The sequence below is a fragment of the Platichthys flesus genome, chromosome 8, assembly GCF_949316205.1.
Source record: "Platichthys flesus chromosome 8, fPlaFle2.1, whole genome shotgun sequence".
In the NCBI taxonomy this organism is placed as follows: Eukaryota; Metazoa; Chordata; class Actinopteri; order Pleuronectiformes; family Pleuronectidae; genus Platichthys; species Platichthys flesus.
In genome coordinates this window covers 4263554-4288952 of record NC_084952.1, presented here as the reverse complement: position 1 = coordinate 4288952, position 25399 = coordinate 4263554, and the positions used below count along the sequence as shown (strand labels likewise).

The window sequence follows — 25399 nt, the reverse complement described above, 5'->3', positions numbered from 1 at the left end:
TTCCCTGACATTTTATACATTAAAAAAAGTATTGAGAGCAAAATCAAAAGACATTTTTTGCTTTAACTTTGCAGCCCTAATTTCCCTAAAATGGTTTGGTATATTTAAGCTGTTTTACGAAGAAAGAAAGGGGACATGCAGTTTAAAAACATAAATGACAAGTCAATACAAGTTTATTTTAGTAAAACCTATATAAACCTTCAAACCTGAAATGGCGGTAACATCCAGTCCAGCCCCTCTTATGATTTCTACCTTCATCTCTCCTGTTACCACGTTGGCTTTCCCGACTTTCCCGTCTGGCGTGAGCTATCCAAACAGTGCATGTCAGAAGTCTGTTCCCAGCATGCCTTGTGTGCATACATGTGGATTATACTGGCGAGGGAACAATGTAGCAGTACATGACCCGCGAGCTGGAACATTCCTCTGCATGACCCCTCAGAGGCCTCCCACCCTGAAGTACCCCCCCCCCCCTCGCTGTTTGGATCCTGCGGAATGTCCCCGTGGTCCCACAGACCAACCCACCACCACCACCACCACCACTGCTGCCAACTTCATCTGAGCGGTTGTGGGTTTTCCTATCTTTGAAAAAAAAAAAAAAAGAGGGGGAAACGAAACTCCCAGCCAACCAGACATCACACCAACCATGGGATTGTGTTATACTTCATTCTTCTGAAGGAATGTGTTGTTTCTCTTCTGTGGTTATTGTTCACGGCGACTTGTTTTTTAGTGGCAGGATTGTTTTTCTGTACTTGTGCAGAGGGGGCTACACAACGACAGCCGCCTCAAGCTACTCTTAAAGCCTCTTTTTGTTTTGACCAGCTTCTGTTTATTGTAGTAGCCTGCCTGTAATGTTGAGGCTTTCTTGTCTCCTCTGGGAAAGCCCGATATGGGTGATTTATTTTTTTTCCCAGTCTTCATGTGGAGGAAAGGGGGTTTGATTCCAAATATCAGACAGTGTGTCTAATACATATAGTTTAAAAATAACGGCACATGAAAAGATATTTCAAACTAAGAAAAGCATTTCACTAACAGGAGCTGTGGGAGCGCAAAGTACATCTGTGCATAAATTATAAAGGGAAAGTAATGCACAGTGTCCGCTTGATGAAATGTCTAATCCCTTTACATTGGCATGAGGAGTCTCGTGACTCGTCGGTTAATTGTCGAGATCCCAACACGTAACTAACGGTCTCTGCTGCCCTTAAACACGGCACTAAACTATCAGCTGCCACACTGGAGCCGCCTGACTTTAATTGGCCTGGACGCGTTCCAGGTGACGCAAGCGCAACCGGCAGTGTGAGGCTAATTAAATTGAGATGTTTAGCACTTGTTCTAAACATCTCAATTCAAATCAATCAGTGTGTAATGGGTCAATTGATTCTTTGTTATTTGAATGTTAAATGCACATAAAAAGATAGACGACATACAAAAGATGCTTGGTGATATAATTGTCGTAATTTTATCTAGAGCTTAATCAGTAAACCTAAAAAATGGAGGTTTTTCCTTTTTAGTAAAGACACACAATCAACAGCAGAATCCATTGTAGAAGCGGCAGAAAAAAGCAACCTCCCCACTCAGCAGTAGACCCACAACATAATAGAATGAGTCACAATGAGCTCACTGCTATGCTCTTGTTCTTTATATGGTGTCACCATTGTTCTCTCCATCTGTAGTACAACCTACTACTTTCCACTCAACCTTTTAAAGCTGCACTCTACTTCCATGTTTTGTTTATCAGCAACAAGCTCAATATGAGTCACTGAAATTTAGAAAATCGTCAGTTGTATACTATTTGCCTGAAGGTAAAAGATAATAAAAGCTACATTTTGATTCTATTCTTTTCTTTGTCTGTTAATCAACCTTTTATTTAATTAAAGTTTCTATTACTGTTGTTTTCTGACCATCACCTTCCCTTTCTGCTCTGTCCCTGCAGGATAATGTGTGAGACGGTTCGTTATGAGAGACACGAGGCCAACGAGGTGCTATACTAGTAAGTACCACTGTCTCTGTGTGTGTGTGTGTGTGTGTGTGGCAATTCTTGCTTCTCTAGCAGCATATGAAAGCAAAGACAAACTGTGAGCAGCCAATGTAAGAATATCTAAATTCAGTTTGATCAAAACACACTGTGGAACGACCAATGTAACATACGTCTTAATGAAGGTGAGTGTGTTTCACTGTTTCCAAACCACTGAGGACCATGAAGTGATTCCAAGTCTAATTTCAGCTTGGTTCTTTACGTCACTGTTTACCGAACTTAGAAAAGTAGCTTATAGCCCCTAAAACATTTCACCCAACGGGTAGAAAACCAATTACTTGTGTTGTTTTAACGTTTCCTCCCTTTGAGCTATGTGTTGTGGAGGGTTAATATGATTGGAAAGCTGTTTCAAGAGAGCTTGCAAGTGTCTTTGGATCCTCGCTGAAAGGCTGCCACAACTGCATTAAGCAGAAAAACACACACAGTTTGTTTGACTGGTGTCACATGTTGATGTCTTCCAAACACCCATGGTGAGAATTAAGACAGTTAATTAACTCTATCAGCGTCTCAAGGAGCTGGAGAGGGCACCTCGCTGTCCCCCCCTGCATCCTGATTCCCAGCATGTGTGTGTCCTGTGTGTGTGTGTGTGTAGTGTGAAGGGTTGATGAGGAAGAGTCAACACCTCATTAGAAGCCCACTTGTCGGTGTGGGAGCTGATTAAACAATAGGAATGCAGATTAAGCAGTGGTCGCATAATGGACTCAAGTTCCTGCAAGATTCCCTCAGGCCCATCACACACACACACAGTATCAGGCCAACTTTACATTGACGCTAACCTACTCTATAATCATTATACATGTCAAAAATAGCTTCTTACGGCAGCAGAACCAATTACCAGTTGTGTTGTCATCACACTGTTGTAATATTTGTCTTGTCAGATAACTTTGTGATCATGAAGAGTAAATCAATGGTCGTCTCAGTGCAGCTATGCACGAGTGACGGGCAGAATTTATAAGCTGCGACTTAATCACTATGTTCGACCGGTGACATGTTACAACAGGAACAACGGAAAGTAATATACTCGCACTAATACGTAATACATATACTAATACATTTTAGGATGCATCACTTCTGCTTGATTTACATCTTGAGTCCATGATATTCTGGAGTCCCAACGCCTCTAAAATGGAGACTTTAGAAAAGGCTTCTGTCCTCAGTCAATTTGAAAATGTCTTGACGGACAGATACTGACTCTCACAAATGCACATGTTTTGTGTTTTCTGACAGAAAATATTTCCGACTCGGTGCAGAAATCTTTGATGAAAACAATTGTAGATAATCTTTGGTGTTACATGCATGCAGTGATTTCAATGGCTTCCTGTGGAAGCAGTCAAAGAGAAGGACATGACAACCTGCAATTTTCTTAATTTGACCTTCGGCAAAAGCACAGAAACACAGCAGGTCGTTTTCCTTTTGGTTTATTGGTTCATTTAATTTGCACTAGTCTGTACACTTTGCCATTTCTTTCTTCTTGGTACAACTGTTTGTTCGCATTGAATTTGTGTGCGTCTGCACAAGTGTCTGCGTGGTTGCATGTATTAACCTATAAAAGCCAGTGGCGGCTCCCCCTGATAAGAGCTGGGTGTTAAACAGCAGTCGATCAGATTGAGTTGCCTCCTTTGCGCGATCCTAATCAGTCTCCTCTGAATATACAAGCTTCTAACTGCCTGTCTTCGTTTCCTCATTCGTTTGAGACGACGGCACTAATCTGCCGGGGAATGGGGTCTTTAAAAGTCAATGGGGGAATTTAATGTGATCCCATCTCAATTAAGTTGTAAAAATTGTATGGGTTGTACATTGAGATGCTCGTAAAGAGAGTTAATTTCCTCAAGTCAAAGGGCACCTTCAAATTAAATATACTTTTAGTAAAATCTATAATGACATTTGTTAAGAGGAAAATGTCATCAGTTACCATTTACACCGTTTACAAACCACAAGTTATTTGGATACTATAGCATTGGCCGCTTAAAAATTGCCTTTTCTCAGTCAGTGAATCTCACTATTTCAGCTCCAGATTTTATTTGAGTTGAAATTCTTGAATAAGCAAAGCAGATTCTACGTCGACTGGAGAAAACAATGATTCATCGCTGAGCTGTGTTATATTACTTCCCTTGCTTCATATAAATCCTGCCTTATATCATGTGCTTATATGATTTAAGCAAGATAATATCCAGGAGAACATTTATCATAGAAATAAATCCTTTATATATGTCTGTGTATTTACTGTTCTGCACACTGCTGGTTAAAACCACTGAGATTCATTTAAGTATCAGAGTTAATGTTGCACACACTCAGCGCCTCACTCTGCCATATCGCTGACAGTTGAATGTCCTGGAGGATAATACTTTAAAAAGTACTCGTTTCTCCTGCTTGGGGCTCTAGATGGCCTGAGTGCAAACACAACATGCACAGATACAAACACACAGTTCCACTTAATATCTCATGACAACATCCCAGAGCCTGAGCCCTCTCAGGATTTACCACCCAGAGATTATAGTGCTAAAGCCGTCCTGAGATGGAGGCTGACCTGGCACATTTTATAGTGGCCGGTAAAGTGTTTGCTCGACCTTTGACCCCCTCCCATGTCGGCCCTTTCAGTGCAGGACTTGGCTTTGACCTGAGCTAAACCGGAACGTCTGTGCTTATACAACCATATTCACAAATGCTAATGTTATAATATTTTGTTGGAGTGGTGCAGTTGATTTCTTGGCTGTCTGTGCTTGAACCATTGAATAACCAACGAACCATTTAATCAAAGCTGAAAGGATAATTTTTTTTTAAACGATGAATCATTTGAAAAGACTTTGAAGCTAGGAAGCTGATAATTCAGGTATCGGTCCACTTACCAAGCCATATTTGATAAATCTCAATGAAATCGGTTAAGTCTTGCAAGTTGAAGACATTTAATAATTATTCCTGGAGCAGAAGCTTTGTCCAGATCTTCACCAAAACACTCTTGAGTGCATTTCCCATCCTTCCACATGGTTTAATGGAGATGCATTTTGTTAACCAGCTGATAGACAAACAAATAGATGAAATGCAAAAGCCTCCTTTGCAGAGGTTGTTCTGCACATCGCCTCATGTAATGCAGTCCATGTTTTCCCTCCTCTGTATTATTACGTATAATGAATGTGAAAGTCAGGCCACACATTGGAGGTTATGTCAGTTGTTATCAGCTGGAGTGGAAGTGCTTTGAATGCCACCTACATAGCACTTCATGAAAAACCAATTAATGCAAGCAGCTCCATCGACCAGTTGCATAATGTCACTTCATTACTTGTTATAATGAAAACAACAACTGAGTCTGAATACATTTGCCCTTTTCCTTTATTTTGTTCTTGGTGAACATGTTGTCATCATGTAATAAAACGTACCTGCTCATGTCTGATTCTGCTTTCCTGTGTGACTGTCACAATGAAATCCAATTTTTTACTGCCACAGTCAGAGAGCTATATGAGCTGATTGAAATTAAATTATTAAAACAGGAAGAATCCCAATTTGTACGTTGGCACTGAGCTGTTTCGGTCAAAAAATCAGCAAACACATTCCATCAAACTGTCTCCAGAAGAAAAGAGAAACACCTTAGAACCGGTTTGATATTTTAACCCCTGGTCGAGGTTCATAGGCAGTTACGACGCTCCAGTGCAGCTGTTGGAAACGTTGAGCCCCCCACCCCCCCACCCCCAGCCCAGTGCAGCTCCTGTACTCACCATGAATCTGCTGGCCTTCAGACGAGGGGTCACTTCAGGGTAGACCAGGGAATTGATTGGATGAAATAACTGGAAACAAATTATCACAAACTCCATTACAGACGGTACAGTGTGGCTCAGTCAATGTCAGAAAGTATAGTTAAATATATATATACTTCTTAGAAAGCAGTTTCAGAACAACCCTCGAGATTTGGGGTTTTTAAATCGTGTAAATCCTAATCAGAATTGAAGTTGACACCAAGTCCCATCCCATAGTTTTATTCTTCAAACCTTTAAAATGTGTTATGAATACTTTATTTCATAAAGTCACCCACTTTGAAACCCAGTTTCATTGTGAAAGCTTCACCACAATAACAGATTAAAATGCTACTATTTTTAGTTATTGTTTATACTCTTGCCTCTGAATGTGATTCTCAGGAGAAACATTTCTTTTGTTATGAAATTTAGTTTAGTCCAGAACATCTTCGCCCCTGTGTTTTGTTGACATTGGCTTATTTTACTGAGTGTAAAGGGCATCACAAACTTTGCTGCTGTATCTGCACAATCAGCCATATCTTATAATTTTTTTTACTGACCATGTTAAAAACTACAATTATTATTTTGAATGCATACATGTAATATATACAGCAATTTTAAGATCAAGCTGGAATGAATCATTTGGGAAATTGACAAATCACATTTAACAACCAAATTATCATGTCAGACATTTTTCTTGAGCAAAGATCTGACACATTATACAGAATACACGGATCTTATGGATTTTAGACTCTAAAAACTCACCTTTTGACAACTTTTTCCGTATCCTAAATTATTTTAGAGACCAAATGCTTATTCAAATACTCAGGAAAACATTAGTTGTCAGATGAATCCATAGTAATATAACAAAAAACCTCATTTAGAGACAACAATGGACAGTAACTCATTGTACTTATGACTCACCTTGAGGATAATGAACAAACGAAAGTTAAATAACCTAATTAGACCTACTTTAGTGTAATAGTACCTGGTGTCCGGTTTTCTGGGTTGTTTCCCTTGATAATTGTGATGCATCATTTTCTGCAACATCTGTTTTTCGTTTCCATTTCCCTTTTTAAAATCAAACTGTTCATTTTATAAGACTCATCCCGTGAAAGTCTTGATGCAATAATCACTTTTCCCTGGTCGTCTTCCTCCCCTCCGCCATCTCCATGGCTCTCACATAACCTGAAACCCCACTGTTAAAGGCTTCCCAGTGGGGGTCTTGGTGGATGATGTTTAGTGTTTGACAATCGCTTCCAGTACGCGTGACCCAGTTCAGTCAAGCTGTCGCGGCGCGTAAGAGTCTCCTATCTCCTACTTTTTTTTTTGGTGTTGTATCTTCTATTCTTCCTCCTCCTCAGACTCTTCCTTTGCTCGCCGCATCTGCTTGCGTGCAATTAATAATTCAGCGTTCCATTCGTCGTCGTCGGTCGTCTCCGAATGCAAAGAAGAGCCATGAAAGGATGGAGCGAGTCTGGAGGGAGGAGGATGGGGACCAGCGGAGGGAAAGAGAGGGAAAGCGCGATGGTGTTGGACGGAACAAGGGAGATATTTTTGCTGTGTGTCAGTAGGGCGTGCTGTTTCCAGCCTCATTAGCTGTGCGAGGAGGAAGGCGGCGGCGAGACTTTGTTCTCAATGATTAAAAAAAAAAAGTCTGTCAGCCCAGTGGTGCTGGGTGTGGATATACGTGTCTGTGGAGGATGGATGTAGAGTAAGTGCAGCCATACTTTACCTTTCTGTAAGCAGAAAGCAATCCCGCCCTGCTGATGTCTGGCTGCTCATTGATTTTTCCTTCTCCCTCTGCTTTCAATTAAGAAGACTCACTCAGACCAGGTGATTCTGCAATTATCACACAAGCTGCTGCTTTATTTACACCAGAGCAGCTTCACCTGAGTTCAGCTCGGTGTGCAGACGCCTGTCTTCTCTGAGGTCACGTATTCAAGCTCAGACTGGAAAACACACACAGACGCATTGAATTGAATCGTCTGGGGTAGAGCCTTTCAGAGACATATCAGCCATATGATATGATATGAAAACTTTATTTATTTGGTCGTATTTGTATTTTATTTTACTCCCTGTCTCCGTGTTAATATTGTCCCCCATAAATCAGTCAGGATTTTATTTATATACCTGGTGCCCTTTCGAGTTTAGATTTGAGGCACATTAACTGTTTCTTTCCACTTGTTCTGCTCAGCTAAGCTAACTAGCTACTGGCTGCAGCGTTATTATCACAGAAATTATATCATAATAATTTACTTAAATAATCATATTGTTATGAAAATGAAAGCAGTTTTTCTTTACTGTCATAACTATTTTCCCACCAACGCAGCAGAAACTTCACTCTTCCTGTCAAATTTCCCAGCTCTGTAGAAAGATGGTATCAGTGTTGCGTGTCATGAGGAAACTTCCTTCTTTGAGTTACTACTTCCATTTTACTGTCAGGGGGCCTTTTCGTTGAAGCCTTTGAATGACCATCGGCACCAACACATTTTTATTTTATTTCTTATCACAATGATCCACAATTTTTTTTAAATACTACCCAGAAAAACACACACAGGGAAGTTAATTTAAAAAGAAAATGTTATTTATCGAAATCCGGGTTCGACAGAGACTCAAAATAAGAGTACCACAAACCAAGTTGGTACAACAACAGTTGGTATTTGAACTGACCCGCACAATGTGTGCATATGTTCCGTTGTGTCCTTTGAGCCTTTCGACGGTTTGCATCCAAATGTAAGGCCGCATTAACCTTTTTATCCGTCGCCGTGGCATTTGTTTACAGTGCCTTCACAGTAGGTTAACATCTCTGATAATCCTGCGTGTACCGAGTGTTCAGTGAGATTCAGAGTATCTCAGCCTTGTGAGATTATCCCGCTGCTATCCATGAAGGCCCAAGGGTAAACCAGATGAGCGTGGAAATGGAATTACTGAATTTAACAGCTATGTTATCAACATGCCCTATTAACACTGACAGCCCCTATTCAAATACTGAAATGTATGCTTTTAGTTTATCTTAACAGATTTACCCTCTGGATGACCTCTGACTTTCCTTCACCGTGTCTGTGAAATCACTCGTTAAGTCGCGTAAATCCTAAAACCTGAAACAGTGCTGACGATTTAAATTAAACCTGCAGAAACGATGCCTTGACGAGCGTTAATGTGTCTCCACTCGTAGGTGTTTGTTTACCCGTCATGTTGTACAGACATGACAGGCAACTGCATCATCCAGGGGTCAGTCAGAGTTTAGTTTGTCTGAGATGCCCAATTTCCTCGTCTGGTGTGTTTGAGCAGGGCCATGGGTGTGGGTGGATGAGAGATTACGCCTTAGTTCATTCGTAGGTCTCTCTCTCCCTCTCCCTAACACTCTGTCTCTCTCCTGTTCTCTTTCTGTCACTTTCTCCCTTTTTAATCCCAGTCCTTGGCACGATGAGCGCCCTTATATTGCCAATGCATTTAAACCGCAGCGTTACATAAACAGGTAGATGCAGCCAATGAAAATAGAGCAGAAATAATACATTTAACAGTGTGGGGCTGCCAGGCACATGGATTAATTTATGATTGATTAATCTGGGGGAGGATTTCCCAGATCAACAGATTTATCCCTTTGTTCTGTGAAATGTCAGAAAACAGTGAAACTTGTGTAAGTCGACCAACAACCTAAAACCTAAAGGTGTTTAGTTTTCTACTGCACACAAAAGATATTCACTCTAACCACTTATCTAATTCGTTACTTGAATGATCTCACCTTCCATTGCAATACATTTATTTCTTACTTCAATCTTTTGTGTAAAAGTCTAATTTGCAGGGTTTTGGTGTCTATATCTTGTCAATTTGTATTTCTTTTATTTCCTGTTTATTCTAAATGTCTGCCCTGTTTTTTCTTTCAGTCCTGACGACATTGGAAGCTGCTGGTACATCCTGTTGTCTGGCTCCGTCTTCATTAAGGAGTCCATGTTCCTGCCCAGAAGCAGGTAGGATTACTGTCAAGCTGCTTGGGGTCAGGGTGCTGTTTGATGGCTTGAACTTAGTACTGACATCTCTCCCTTCAAAGACAATTCAAAAAAGTCACAAAGGGAAAAGAAGAACATGGACTTAAAGAAAGAGCCAACCTTAATTTATTCTGTCCTAAAAAGTTCCCCATCCTATCATCTCAATTCCAAAAGACTTAAACAGAAAACATAATTTCTAGTAAAACTGGTTACAAAGGATTAAAAAAAAGTATAAGAGTCAAGCAGATGTTTGTTGGACTTCTCATGAAGAAGAGTACTAAGCTGATATAGCTCTTTTCTAGCTCAAAAATCTATTTTATTTATGATGCCACTGAAGAAAATAGCTGAGGAGAAAGTGACCCCTGCTGCCAACTGTTGTTTCATGTCTTTCCAACTGCTGCACAAGATCTGAACGTTATGACTTGAACATTTGTCAAATATTTGTCAGCAACTTGATGCACATGCTTTCAATTTGCTCAGCCTGCTGGTACAGTCCAACAAATCCCAAAGCTTCTCATATACCATCCACAGTGTGGTCGCCTCTCTGAGCTGAGGAATAGATTCTGGGACGGTGCCTTACATTTGGTTTTCTGCAAGAAACCAGAGGTGGTGTGATAACTTAATTCTCTAATCTGTCCTATATCCCGCATACACACACACACACTTGTAAACTGATATGGTACCAGTAGAGTGAATAACATAGCCAAGACTCAACAGTCCAAATTCATGAATATGTCAAAAAACGCCCCATCTCTCAATGATAAAGGAAAACCAACCTTCTGGAGCTGCCCCGTTTATACACATCTACACCAAAGTTTAATGTGTTCCTTCTCCAAGTTTTTGCACAATCTTGCTGACAAACTAACAAACACACAGGGGTGAAAACAAAATGTCCAGGGAGGAGGTAGCAATGTCACGAGTGAACAAAACCCAGACATAAAGCCACAAATACCTGCAGCTGTAGACAAACCAAGCATTCAGGGACAAACTTACATAAACGTTTTTGTTGCCATAACCAGCCACAAAATGCTCCCCACCAGCCAACATGGTCTCAACAGTACACGGTTACACACAGGCCTCCACAAGCCTCTCTCCTGATCAGCAGATTTAACTATGAAACTAAACAACCCCTCAGTTCCAGACTGTAGAAACTATCCAGTTTCACAACAGCTAAGGAAATGTGCACATCCCACAGAAACAGTCCAGAAGATAAAGTGAATTAAAACCAGTTTGTAGATAATTTTTCTTCATGAACATTTTAAAACTACATTAATAAACATGAACTCACGTATTCAATAATGTTATAAGCATAAGCATTTACATAAACATTGCATTAGTGGTATACAACCCAATATAATGTACCTTTGTGACCCCCTGTGGGTACCCACTAGTTGAGGCTGGTGTATTAAGACATATAAATTTCATTATATTAAACACAGTTGCAATATTGTTAAATGTCCCTCGAGGGGAGACGTTTTAATTGCATATTACTATATCATATATCTTACATTAAGTTTTTACAGCTCTCTAAAAAGCAAAGATTAAATTATTATTTCTGCTCGTAGTAAAAAAATATAATTTAGCACAACAATATCCTACAAGTACAATTAAATATTAACATGATTCGTTATGCCTAGAAGTGTGTGTGAGTCACCAGCTACTTTGATTGAAAAAGAGAGCGTGCAACACTGACGGGGAAATATAATGATCTTATTCTGTTTTCACACAGCCCCCAGCTTTGTTGAAAGTGTTTGAAGTCACACTCAATATTTCATGATTTACATATAATTCATCCACTTGTACCGATAAGGTTGTGTGCACAGGGAAACACAAATTTGAGCACTTGAGGAGAGGTATAGGATGATAAGTATCTGCGACAGATGCAGAGGACTAAAGCTTCATGTTCCCCTCTCCGTCTCGCAGCAGCGATCACCACCTCCTGCAGCCAAGTCCCAAATGTTAAAAAGCTGTGATTTCACAAGCGGATCTGTTACATGAACCGTTGCTGTGGGCGTCGTGAAAACAATGATCTTTTCATCCATTAAGGCTTGCATAACACACCTACGGCCACTAAGAGCTGGAGGCCGTCACTTTGCGGTACAGCCTGGTGCCAGCAGCCCGGTGGGGGTCGGCGGTGGTCATTCTCCGGATTCACGGGAACGTGGGAGGCATTTAAAATGCAAGGCCTGATCGGAAATGTGCCAAAAGGCTGGTCCCCCTCTTTAATATAACCTTTTCTGATTTGCCAAGGTGAGAGTGTGTGTGGGATGCTGCCGGGGGATTTGCAGATATTGGCAGATTAAAGTTAATGCCCGGCTTCAGGTGCTCGGAGAGGAGAGGGCTTTGAGAAATGTTTACTAAGCATATACTCAGAAGAAGCCTGAGTAGGGATCCTCCTAGCTGCATGAGACCATATAGGTGTTGGTAATTAACTCACTGTGTTTTAGGGTGATGCCAACTGCATTGCACAAGACTGTTGTGCTGCTGTCAAATGCACTAAATTACATTTGATGCACAATCTGATATTGAGCAATATCAATTGAACACACACAAATCTAAAGTCTTAGTGATGTTCGGGGAAAACAAGCAAGTACAATGTGTTTCAGGGACATGGATACACAAACCCAGTGCAGCTGCATTGGGCTCAAGTCGGGTTCCTACTCTGTTGGGTTTGGGTCACGCTCAGTTAGTTTTCTCTTGGTCTTGGATTGGTCAAAAAACCAACTCAATTGACTGAAAACATCTTTGAGAACATGATATTTGTCCTGTTCTTTGACATCTTAGTGTGGTCCATGTCCCATTCACTAACATGGGGGAGGGGGGGGGCAGGGTTTATAATCTGTACTGCAGTTAGCCACCAGGGAGCAATACAGACACTCTGGCATCACTTTTCTGGGAGCTGTCATGTCGTCTATCTCTATAAACATTCTATGACCCAAGCTGACAGTAATAAGACGGGGACCTTGTATCATACAAGTGCTGTCTGCACATTAACAGCCTCCATTTGTACAGTTTGACAAAAAGTCCTCGCCAACAGTATCTGTCATTTCTTTTGACGTGCCGAAAATTGCGTCATTTTTCATTTCTCTGACAACGGCCTCTTGCGGATTTATGAATATTAACTGTTATCTGTCAGGAGCCAAAGTGGAAGTAGTACGATGTTTTTGAAGTTACAAAGGGCCATGACCTTTGAGCCATGACCACGATGTTTGCTTAACTCAAACCGGGCTCATTAAAGCATAAAGGACTTCGGAGTACAGTCATCAGAAGCCCATTATACTCCATTATATGACCTTAATACTACAATATGTCAGAGTGACACATTTACCACGATAGCGACAAAAGTAAGGATAAGTTATGTTTTGGTTAATCTGTTCTTGTGTTATCTCCCTTCGTGTGACCCACTTCTGTTGAGCTTCTTTTCATTTACACTATGAGGAGTTGCAGATTCTAGATAGTGGCTGGCTGCTAAAATTTGTTTGTGACAAAAGAATGAAAATCTATTTTTTGAGGTGCAGGAGGACCCATTTCCTCTGTCATTTTTTAAATGACTCATTCAAAGTGAAACACTGCAGTGTCAGGGTTTCAAGGACTTAGCTCTGTGTAAATTTCCAAATCAAGCATGAAACTTGTGTCACCTGTGGTATGACTGAATTTACTCCGCATCTGAGAGATTCTTTATAACAGCGTACCACAAGAGTTCCAACCTAACTGGACGTCATCATAAGTCACGGAGGACACAACTGTCACATCTCACACGTACATCGGTGTCATCACAGGAAATGCATGTGTAAATATTGAGGTGTTCTTTATTTGATTAGTAATTTCCATATAAAAGCGAAAGCTGTTGTATTAATCTAGGTATCAAGTGTATTATTTATATTTATTTCCAACACATTGGTCTTTTTACTCCACCAAGTCTCTTAAGAGGAGGAAAGATGAGTTCAAAAAACCTTAGAGGGGAAATTGTTTGTGACACGAGGAACTGAACCGAGTCCAGCGGGACTTCCTGAAGCTTTTAAAGATTCAGTGGAGTTGGGTTTCAGCCCCCGTCCAGAGATGGCTGTCCGCATCCACACTGGCAGCCCGCATCCACACTGGCAGCGAGGTTAATAACCTGATACGACTCCATCGTTCTCTCAGTGCTACTCTCTTGCACTCTCTGCTCCTCTCGCCTCGCTGGTCCCTGTAGTGAGATGTGATCCAGAGGGAAGATGAACGACTGTCTTCAAGTGAAGAAGCAAGCATGCAATAAAAGTAAAGTGGTAAATTGGGCCTTTAGTTCATCAGGCTACAAGAGGACGATTCTTGTCAGATTATGTGATGGTGGAGTTATATACTTGGACTTCAAGGGTCAACTTGATTTTTCTGCCAACAACGGAAGTTGATAAAAAGTTAAAAAAAATACAAAATATCATCGGTCATTGGTGGAAGGAAGCTCGGTCACTTTAAAGAGCAACAAGGCAAGTGTTCGAGTGAGCAGGAAAAATGCACGTGACGTCATCCCCTGGTTAATGTGGTAAAATGCTGCTGTTTTGAGCGCAATGTAAGAGGGGGGCGGGGTTTCAGGTTCACAGGATAGAAGTAGTTAGTCGGTCATGATGATTCATTTAGGACACCTTTCATGTGAAAGATGCAGCTTAGAATACATTTAAAAAGAGTAAGTTAGTCAAATAATAGATCAGTAATGAAATAACACATTCAATTCAACTGAAAATGCATAGTATATATATATATACACAATATAGGCTGTGTATATACTGTATAATGATGACCACATCTATCAAATATTGATCAGCAGTCTTTTTGTGGTGTTGGTCGTTATCCATGATAATGGGATGGAAACAAGTTGCTGCTGCACCTGTTCTATTTTCTTCTTTTGACTGAGCCAGACTGTTCTTCTCAAGTCTAATCTTGGCATTTTCTTCAAGTTTATATAAATAAAAGTGTGATATTTCTGGTTTTAAATATATATTTTGGCACAGAAGCTGTGGTGGAGTTGCATAGAAGTTGCAAACATGGTGACATTTCTAAAATAAACTGAATCTAAATAAGAAGTGTTGATGCTGCAACTCTTGGTTTTTCTGCAAATATGCAATTTCTTCCAAACAATAGACAAAAGTCTTAAAATACCCAAAGACTCTAACTTAAATGAAAGGGTTTAATAGTGATTTAAATAAACAGCAACAGAAAGAGCACCTCAATCATTAGTTAGCTTCCAACTTCGGTATTCAATAAATATTTTGTAATATTTGTATTAATATCGCACTGTGTGAAACCTCTGATATGCATTTTAACCCTGGTACTGTTTTCACTTCCCTTTCTGCATGCTGCCGTTTGCCTTTTAATGACAAGTGGAAATCTTTTGTCAGGTCATCAACCCCATTTCCTGATCATCAGTCTTAACATAGACAAACCACAATCACATGTCTCCTGAATCAGCTCATAACAGTAACCAGGATTTGTCCGCTTTACTTACTTACATTATCTGAACAGTGGTTAAGTAGCTTGCAACATTTCTTGACCGCAGCAGCAGCCCAGACAGACTCATCTGTGACTGTAGATCACAATTCACTGATAAAGTTATTCTCCAATTGAGTGAATGCAGATCTTACTCGTGTGTTTCTCAGTGTTCGATTCCCAGGACAGGAATGATCTTAAAGTGTGATTAAACTACTCGCATGGATAAAGGACAAACCTTACAGTTTCATGCTTTTCATACTTAGATTAAAAGTTTAACACAATTCCCGTAACTGTTATTCCAGAGAAATAATCCATTCAGAGCATGAGACGCTCCCTCTGGACAACTCTTACCATGTCCAACAAAAGTTACATAATATTTTTTTACGAACTGTTGTTACACGGCATATGGCTGCTAAAGCTGGGCATCAATACTTTAATATAAAAGTTAAAGGCCCCTTGATAGGAAAAATGTTCCCCACCCCAGGTTTAATGACTTCAGGTATGTATTAGAGCTGTTTGTTTTGGGAATTGATGGATCCAGCTTTTTATTTTTATAGCTTGACCAAGGTGGAATAGAAAGTTAACTTCTATTCCACTGTTGCTTCTATTCTGACCTTCATTTCCTTTCTTTGTCAACTTCCCCAAACTTTATCAAACTGCACCATTAAATCCTTTAAGGAGAACAAGTTGGACACGTGAAAAAGCAGGCGATGGCATGTTTGTGTTAAGGATTGACAAAATTTGTTTGTTCGACTTTATCCCTCATTTATGTTTATTTTTGACCACTAAAGCAGTTTTAAGTCTAATATAAGCCTTTCTGCCTAATCATACCATCTTTAGCTCTTTTGTTAGCGGCCACATTCAGACTGGGATCAGAGCTAATTGATATGTATGGTTCCAAGTTTGTTAAGGGGATATCTCACTACTCATTATTATTACTGTGCACTCGATGAAACTGCAAAGCTGAAGTAAACAGTACATGCATATTAAAAGAACATTCCTTATGTAAAATACATCAAATAGTTCTGATAGTAGTAGACATTTTAAGTTCAAGTTTAAATATTTAAAAATGAGTCAGTGTTACATTGTGTACGTAGTTGTCAGCCTTCATGAATAACTTCTGAAAGGGTAGGACTGAGGCTGTCCCCACATACCCTCCCTTCCATAACACACGCACGCACACCCACACGTACACACTCATAACTCAGTAGCAGGAAGTGAGTCGTACGCTGGAATGCTGGATGGAGTCAATACACCACATTACACAGTGAGAGAGGGCGGGACGAGAGAGAGAAAGGGGGCAGAGCCATCGGACACAGGCTGATTCACACACCCTTTCAGAGTCACACACTCTCATTCTCACACACAAATCGGAGGCAGCAGCACTGGGGCGTGCACAGGACGATATGCCGCAGTCACACCAAAGTCTCGGGACTCGGAACGTGCTTGTGGGACTTACTGTGGACTAACAGCAGGGGGATAGAAAGACGAAAGAGGATCCAGGTTTATCTTATCAGGTGGCCGTGTCACTCCGGGAACAGCGTGGACGGGCAGTGGGGTGAGTGTCCGGGACGACGGAAGTATTTAAATCCTGTGTGTGACTCACGAAGCTCTACCGAAAAACTTTTTGGTGGGTCATAAGTAAAAAATTTGACTGGTCTTCAAAACGGGAGCTGATTCCAGTAAATCCTTCAATATGGAATGTGGAGAATGACTTTGATGTTATTTTAGAATTTGAGTCGGCTGCCAGGGGAAGGGGTGTGTGCTCTTCGTGTCTGAGGGGGCGTCAGGTGCAACTTTTGAGCAACTTTGAAACCAAAACACCGATGGAGCTCCTGCTGGGGGGGGGGGGGGACGTGTTGGACATGAATGATTGATGGGCGATGATTGATTGAAAACATCTTTGAAAAGTTTTGAGCTGGTGGGCCAAGTCGCTCTCAACTCTCAACTCTCCTCTTTGGTGGCCTTTTCTCTTTGCCAGTATAGCGTCAGTGTGGCTTTATTTTGAGAATTAACAGTCACGAGCCAGTGGCACTTTCTTGGCCTTGTGTCAACTTCTATTTCCGAAGTGGCATGGCACAGGTTTGAGGAATCCTGCCCGTGTAGTGTGGCCTCGCTGTTACTCCCAGGAATCTTGTTTATGTTTTGGAGGGCAAGAGGTGGCTCAATGGTCAGCTGCCGCTCTGTGGGGATGTTGGTAAACCCTTTGAAACTGGATGCTCTTTTAATTAACAGAGCAATCACTCCAGAGAATCTCCCCCCCCTTCCCCCTCCTCCTCCCATTCCTGACCTCCCGTCCTCTGTGCTGGGTCCAAAGTCTTGCATAACCGGGGAGTTTAATCTTCATCCTTCTCAAGGGTCTGGTGGGTTAAAAAATCTGTTTTGATCTCACCAGTTACTCAGCTAAACAGCTTAACAGAGTGAGGAGACCCCCCCCACCCCTCCCTCCTCTTCCTTGCCGTTCACCTTCGTCCTCCGGCTCAGACCGGGGGTTGCAGATTAGGGATTTTGCTCTGGTTCAGTCAGTCTGCAGAATGGATCTGAGGCTCTGGCACTGGGCTGTCGGGCTCGTGGAGCGAAAGGCCGGTGATGCATGTGGAGTGACATTCCAGACACCCGGGCCTGTTGTGTAACGGGGGAAGAATGCGAGGCCGCTGAGGCAGGAGAGCTGTCAGTCAGTCAACTGAGAGAGAGAGAAAGAGCTGAAGGGTTTATTTAGTTAAATGAGATACAGGCTGCCTGTCTGCAACCGGCTCACACATAATACTCATAAGTGTCTGATGTCAGAATAAGCTAATTTGGGAACAGTTTAATGGAGCAATCGCACAGAAGCTGTAAAGGATCTCTCCCATGTAATAGCCTGCAGCTGTTAATCTGCTAACTCTAGAAATACAAATTTTGTTGAGTTTTAATGGGAACACTGTCATTCTCTAAAAATACACTCTTACCAAGATAAAATATTTTTAATCCGGATAACCAATTGCATCGACTACACGTCATCTTTGGGCAACAGGTGCAACAGTAAGCCAGAAACGCAGAGGTCAGAATTGCACTTTTACATGAAGAGTTTTAGATTCTGTGATTTTTCCAGCACTTAGGTTGTGCTATTCCTCTGAACATTTTTTTTTTTTTTTTTAAAGCATTTGAATATTATCATCTGTCAAGTTGGATGTATTGGCACTTTAAGAAAAATCTAAGTTTCAATGCCTAGATTTGGATTTTTGATTTTTTATGCTATAGTTAATTGTTTGTAAGATCAATGTGATTATAAGTTACTAAAGCAGAAAAAAACACGTGAGGCAAATTCCCCTTTCAATCAAAGTGGAGATAACCATTTGTTCAACACTAGTATGTGAAGTACTCAGATATAAACAGAGTTAATGGCTGCATTTGGTTTCTGAAAGGCCCGTTGTTGTGCTGTGTTAAAAAAGACTTGTGTACCTGCTCAAGCAAACTTCCTTATCATTTCCCATCATCTCATCTGGTTTTGTAAGTTCTGTCAGCAAACACATGCACACACTCTGCAGTTGGAACACAAACAACTCCCCTCTGCTTGTGTAACTGGATTCTTCAGCACACACTTTGGCATCATCTGCTAATAAAATTAAATTAAATATTTGCACGGGTCAAACTTTGCAGTGTTTGCCGTGTGACGGTGGTGATTCCCGCAGAGATTCCCACACCCGGTCCCACCAAGTGTTTGTTGGGAGAATTATGTTTGTTTTCTAGCATACATTCAGCCACACAGCAGGTTTGGTGTTAATATTTGCTCATAACTAGTTATAGAGCAGTGGAGGCTATAATCACCAAACAAGAAGTTTTTTGTGTTGGGGAAAAAAAACCTCTCATGCTTCACTTTCATAATCCCCTCTTTAATATCTCACATTGCCAGTGGCATTTGCCTCCTGCAAAATGGAGGATTAGATTATTAATGTCAGGAATGTAATGGAGGAACATGACTGAACGTGTCACCCGGGTGTTTGCGTTTGGTGGCCCAACGTGTTTCCCGACGCATAAAGGGTGGAATGGCTGTGCTCCCTTTTTGAGCCAAGGGAGGCTCGACAGGATAAGGAGCTGCTTCCGACTCCAGATGCCTGTAAACCCAGATCAAATGCATTCGGTCGTCCTTCTGAAGCCGCTGCCCAGCTGACAAATCATCTTTCGCTGGAAATAAGTTGCAGGAGAATTACAGCAATTGTCTTCTTGCTGGAACATGAGTGAAAGTACAGCGTAAGCCCTGTGTTTTGTAGCACTTGTTTGGCCCTGTGGTGGAATCGGAGGCTTGTGTATGTCGGGGATGCGAGCGGAGTTGAAAGGCATTAAACTGAAGCTCAGGCAAAGCAAACTGCAGCCATCAGCATTAACCCGCCGACTGCGTTTCTCTTTTCCTCCACTCGCTGTGGCCTGGCCAGTCATTCACGTTGTCTTTGATTTCAGGTTATCCTCAACAGTAACTATGAATCATACAGAGTTATTTGTTCCAACAGCATCAGAAAGTTTATCAAATTAAAAACAAAAAGAGTAAAAAAATCGCTGCTCTGGCACAGAAACAACAGAACGGCTGACAAACGAGAAAAAGAAAACACAGAACCCCACAAAGGCTCGTCAGTGAAAAGGAGGCAGAAAGAGAAAAGCAAAGCCAGCTAAATGGACTCGTGGAAAATGAAAGGTACCACAAAAAAAATCATTATTTGTCCATTGCCAAAGTGGCAGGTAGAGAAGCACCCGCTCTTTGCAGCCGCCTGGTGTTTATTTCACAGCTTGATCGAGCTGTATACCCGCTGCATGTAGCCACAAGCCCCGGGCTCCAAAGCATTTAGACCACGCTGTGCCCGAGGCCTGCACCTGTCGGCATGATTGATGAAAACCTCCACCTCCACGGCCCAGGTAGCCACACACCGCTCCTCATTGCTCACTTCATCTGGGAGCACTCAGGAAAACTCAAAACTACTGCAGTTTTATCAATTTGAAGAATTTGTTATATATGTAGAGATGCAGTTTTTAAACTGAGGACAATGTTATCAACTTAGTCTGTTAAAAGTCGTGAAATTGCTCATTATGTATTAACGGTCAGTCAAAAATAAGGTTTAATTTGCTTTCAAATTTGTCAAAGATAGACTGAAACAATATCAACCAAAACATTTTAATATACATATTTCTCCAATTGAAACAATTAATATTAACAATTATTTCAGCACTAAAGGTTCTGTAATAATTTATTGTTTTAGACTTAGGGGCCACCTTGACTTCAGTAAAAAATGTATCTCTAGTCTATAATCATGGCTCTTCAGTCCAAAAAATTACAAGGAGGGAAAGAACACTAACTTGAAGGTATTCTGTTCTTTCTTGGTCAATGGAGTTTATCTAATGAAGCAATCAGCAAACCAACAGGACGGGGGTCACGTTCTTTATTAAAAGACACTAAAAATAACAAACAAGGACGCCCTTATGTGTCTGCATTGAGGTCGGGCGCTGGACAAAGACGCCCTTCTCTACCAAACCCACAAGTTTTGGATCTCCTCATGCTCAGAGTTTCCATGGCCGCTGCCTTTTTCTTAAAGGCACTTTTGGTCTGTGCTGTTTTTAATATTCCCCCGGTTGCCCCCTCATCGGGAGCGAGGCGTACTTTACAAACTGTGACGTCATGAGAGGGAACTTTTCCAGAGGCTTTCCCTCGAGGTGGGAGGGATGACGGCCGAAAGAAGGAGCTGTACAGTCAATGCTACACATTTATAAAGCACAGTTCCATACTTCATATTCACAATGTTAGGCACAGTGGTTCTTATAGTCTCATGCATACATTGACGTGGCTCAAAACGAATTTGCGAAGGTGCTTTCAGTTATTGAATCTTCCAGCAAATATAACTTTCTCTCCACTTTAGGTTGACTTATTAATTATTTGGGTTTTTCTTTTAATGATTTACATTTCTTTCTTCTAGTTTTGGGAAGAGATCAGCGGGCAGCCTACGCCGCGGATGTGAGTGCATCGTCCTGGAACCCTCAGAGATGATTGTGGTGAGTCCCATTGTTCAGACTCTTTTAAAAGTGTCAACAGCACCAAGACTTATTCTTCTGTCTGCTGTTACTATACCTTAAAATAACAATCCTTCATTTTGTAATTCCATAATGTGAGAAAACCATTGGTCTAATGATTTTCTCACATTATGGAATTACAAAATGAACATGTGGGTCAGCAAGTGCAGGCTGCACACAACAGAGTTATTTAGTGTAATGCCTTTGACGGTTTGCCCCGTGATGTTTTAGAATAATCTGTGTAAGCACCACCTATCGATATTTTATTGCCACGTTAAAGCACGGGCCGTATTTTGACCGTGTCTTTGCTGGAATCCTTCCAACGTGTGGGGGGTTATGTGAGTGCACGCCTGGGAAGAAGCTCTGGCCCACTTCTGATGGAAAAGCAAACGCTGACTCACAGAAGAAGCTTTTGAGTAACTATCGTCAACGGCCCTGTGGGGCACAGAGGCAAGAGGTAGCAACACAATGGAGTCATCTGTGAAGCACAAACCCAGAGGGCCGAGAATCACAATAAATGCAGCTCTGCTAATTTATTTTGCACCAAAGGAAGCAGTGGTTGGCTATATTCCAAACAAAATTGACCTTGTGCAAATTTTCGAACAGCTGTTAATCTCAGATCGCGATCAGATCTGTCTTTGTGATGAAACACCACAAACCAACAAGAGAAACCAGAAAACCGCTTGCAGGGACGACATTAAACCACAGCGATGAACAAGGCAGCTAATCAGTATTGTTATTATCTAGTAATCTCTAGATTAATTTGTCCAATAGCCGATTAATTGTCTTGTGCATATCGTGTCCAAGTAACTGTCATGACCCTAAATATATTCAGTTTACTATCAGAGGAGACAGGAAGGAGAAGCTAGAGAAAGAAAATGTTTAGAATTTTTACTTGAAGTAGGATTTCAGTCTCCAATAATAATGTTTTCTTTCTCATCAACTAAATGATTAATTCCTCAGTTATCAAAAGACTGAAAACCAGCAAACGTTAGAACTGGTTTGGAAAGATGTTGGTTCCTGTTTATACCGGAACACATATGCTCAGTGTATGTTAATGCCATGGCAATGACTTTAGTTAAGTTAAAAGCTCATCTAGAATAACATTTTTTTTATTTTTACAACAAAACATATTATTCTGGATGTAGCCCCAGTGTGCTGAGAGCTGTGACCAAATATTTTGACTACATTTTACTTCAACCAGCCAAATTGCAGACTCTTGTTAATTAAGCCGGTATAAGACGCTTTTCTTTCTCCAAACTGCTAAATACATATTTGTATCTGGTTTCTAACGTAGCTTGCCTCTTTAAACTCACACACCCGCACCTATCTAACATATCACCATTTATATCACATACAGATCCATCCTAGGCCATATTAGTAAAGCAAAGGCATCAAATATAACCCAAGTCTTGAAATAGTTTGAAATAACGACTGGTTGGCACAGAGCATGGCAGTAATCTTCCTTTCACATGTTGTAATTGCTGCATCTCCATGAATGTGTGCTGTAGGGGGGGGGGGTGCTTCTGTTAACTGAGCCTCTACTGTATCAGACACACAAACTCCCAGTAATAACACCTCTCTGCGCTGCTCACTACAGACAATTGGTGGCCTTACCCCACTTGCTATTATAGGTGCCAACTCGCCCTATAATCAGAGAGAGGTTTTTTTTTGTGCACTGCTGCAACATAGAAACACAAAGATCACACACAGGAGAGATGCACACACGCAGACCTGCAAAAGAACTTAAAATGATCCGCTTGTGTGTCTGTACTGTACACACACACACACACAAACACACACTGCTCAGATTTGCAATTAGACACACAATCACACTTTTGCGCTTGCTCGCTCGCACAACTCCCCTGCCGTTGTCATGGCAGCAGTTGGTACGGCAGAGGGACGGAGGGAGGGAGGGAGGGAAGGAGAGAGGGAAGGAGGGAGGGAGAGAGAGAGAGGGAGGGAGGGAGGGAGTGAAGGAGGGAGGGAGGGAGGGAGAGAGGGAGGGAGAGATTTTGGCGGTGTAATCCCGAAGGCTCAGCGGTGTGAAATGTGAAGCCGCAGTGAAAGTGGCAGGAGAGGAGGAATAGTCCCAAAACTTAAGGAGGAGAGGAAATAGAGAAGAACTTAGATGTGTCCTTCCATCCTGACCCAAAGCGTCCAGGGAGCAGTGTGGTCTCATCTAAGGAAGGTTTAGCCAGAAACACTTCACAAAACTGTGGAGCTTGACTTCACCGACTTTCATGTTAAAAGTTATTTCATCTCTAATATGTTTAACAGAGTCGGGAGCAATCTCTGTTTCTGTGTTCATCTTTTACTCTGCCAGCCTTCGTCTTCGATCTATTCCCCATCAGTCCTTTCCATCCCAAATCCTCACTCCAGCCTCTGCTGCTTTCCCCTCTCTGTCTCTTATCTCGTTGCGAGCACCCTTTGACGTAGGTGTGCAACGTGAAGCCCACACACACTTCTATTTTTATGCAACGAGAGAGGCAGAAGGCGGGGAGTAGGAGGAGGAGGTGGAGGAATGGTAGAGTATCGGAGGAGGGTGGGGTTTTTGGGATGAGTGTGAGTGTTTTTCAGGATGGGAGTGGGGATGGGCGTGAATGAGGACGAAGACAGTAACTCCCTCTCTCTCTCTCCCTCCCCTCCGCTCCCCATCATTTCCAGGTGGACTATATGGATGAAAATGAGGAGTACTTCCAGCGGCAGGCATCGCACAGACAATCCCGTCGGCGCTTTCGAAAGATCAACCAGAAGGGGGAGAGGCAGACAATCATTGACACAGTGGATCCGTACCCCACCGGGAAACCGCCCATAGCCCGGGGATACCACACGGTGAGTTGCACATGCAGTTTTGTGTTTGCCCCTCGCTGCAGCAGATCGCTGTGTACCCACTGAAGTAGCGTAGGTTTGCTGTCTTTTGCCATCTTTGTGCTCTTGTTTGTGTGTCAAGCTTCTGCATTAGTCCCTGTTGTGCAGTTCCACTTCAGAGCGTAGCTGAAGCTGTGTGTTGTTGTCCTGTTTCCTCTGTCTTTGCTGGTCATAGCTAGCACTGGGTTGTAGGTTGTTGTGTTTTTGTCTGTCGTCCCTTGCTTGATAAGGGAACTCTTACTACAGTGGCCTGATTTCCTAATCTTTGCTGTGATCTATCCTCCCTGCAGTGTTGAATTTTTGTCTTTACCATTCTAGCTACATTAGAGTTGCGGCTCCTCTGTTTATTTTGAAGCGCCTGCTGGCTTCAGTTTGGCACAGTCCTCTCTCTAATAAGAGTATTTGCAATTCTTTGAGCATCACAAATGCTTCTTCAAAAACCCTGTTTGTCTGTGCTTGTGTTTTTTTAGAAAAATCCTCCGATATTTGATGTTGTTCATGTTTTTGCAGTGTTTTTGTCCAGCAGATGCACTTCAACTCCCTGCACACCCTGCACAACACACTAAACAGCATCATAGCAGTGAATGTTTTCTTGGCTTTACAAGTGACGAGTGCCCAGGAGAATATATTTTCTCCAAAAGCATGTTGCTGTGTGATCATCATCCAGCCATCAAACCATTGGAGCTGGAATTAGTTTAGTTTGGAAGCATTGTCTCTGATGTGGTGGGTTGAGATCTCAACAAGGGGTTTGAGATGAATATAACATGATTGTTGGAGTTGGAAATAAAGAATTACATCAGTTGTTGGATGTTTCTCCAACACGCCTTCGCCTTGTTGTTAAGTTGTGCAACACTACATCTTGTGGTCTCTAAAGTAGTAAAATTAAACTGATCTGAAAAGGAGAAATCACTCACAAATATTATAAGCACCGGTAACAAGGGATCACAAGTCGTTTTTATTGAAAGGGTTACAAGCAAAACAGAATGGACAAAAAGTAGCAAAGCAGTTTGTCTCCTGATGCATCTCAGCTTTAATAGAATCTGTTGATTTCATCGCATACAGCTATGAACAGCTGCTAAGAATAAACCAACCTGGTTGACTGTTTGTAAATGACATACGAGAAGTATGACTCTGTTTTGTCAATTTTATTTCCAGTCCAGTACCGATTCATTCAGGGACACAGACACAATTTAGAAAAAGTTTGACGTTTTTTCAATGTATTGCAATTAATGTCATCTCAAGAAACAAACTCTGAACAAAACTCTAGATCCCTTCATATTTAT

At 41.6% G+C, this 25399-nt stretch overlaps 1 protein-coding gene across 13 annotated transcripts in view; it reads left to right on the top strand.

The window, feature by feature from the left end:
* The window catches only part of rapgef2b (Rap guanine nucleotide exchange factor 2b), a 94688-nt gene that overhangs the window by 26351 nt on the left and 42938 nt on the right, over positions 1-25399 (top strand). For 12 of the 13 annotated variants that reach the window (XM_062393296.1, XM_062393292.1, XM_062393288.1 and 9 more), the window contains exons 3-6: positions 1931-1987; positions 9648-9731; positions 21152-21227; positions 23913-24080. In XM_062393296.1, coding sequence (XP_062249280.1) covers positions 1931-1987; positions 9648-9731; positions 21152-21227; positions 23913-24080 — 385 coding nt within the window. Of the gene's footprint in view, positions 1-1930; positions 1988-9647; positions 9732-16542; positions 16771-21151; positions 21228-23912; positions 24081-25399 lie in introns of those variants that run through there. The other variant, XM_062393297.1, reaches the window with a different exon arrangement.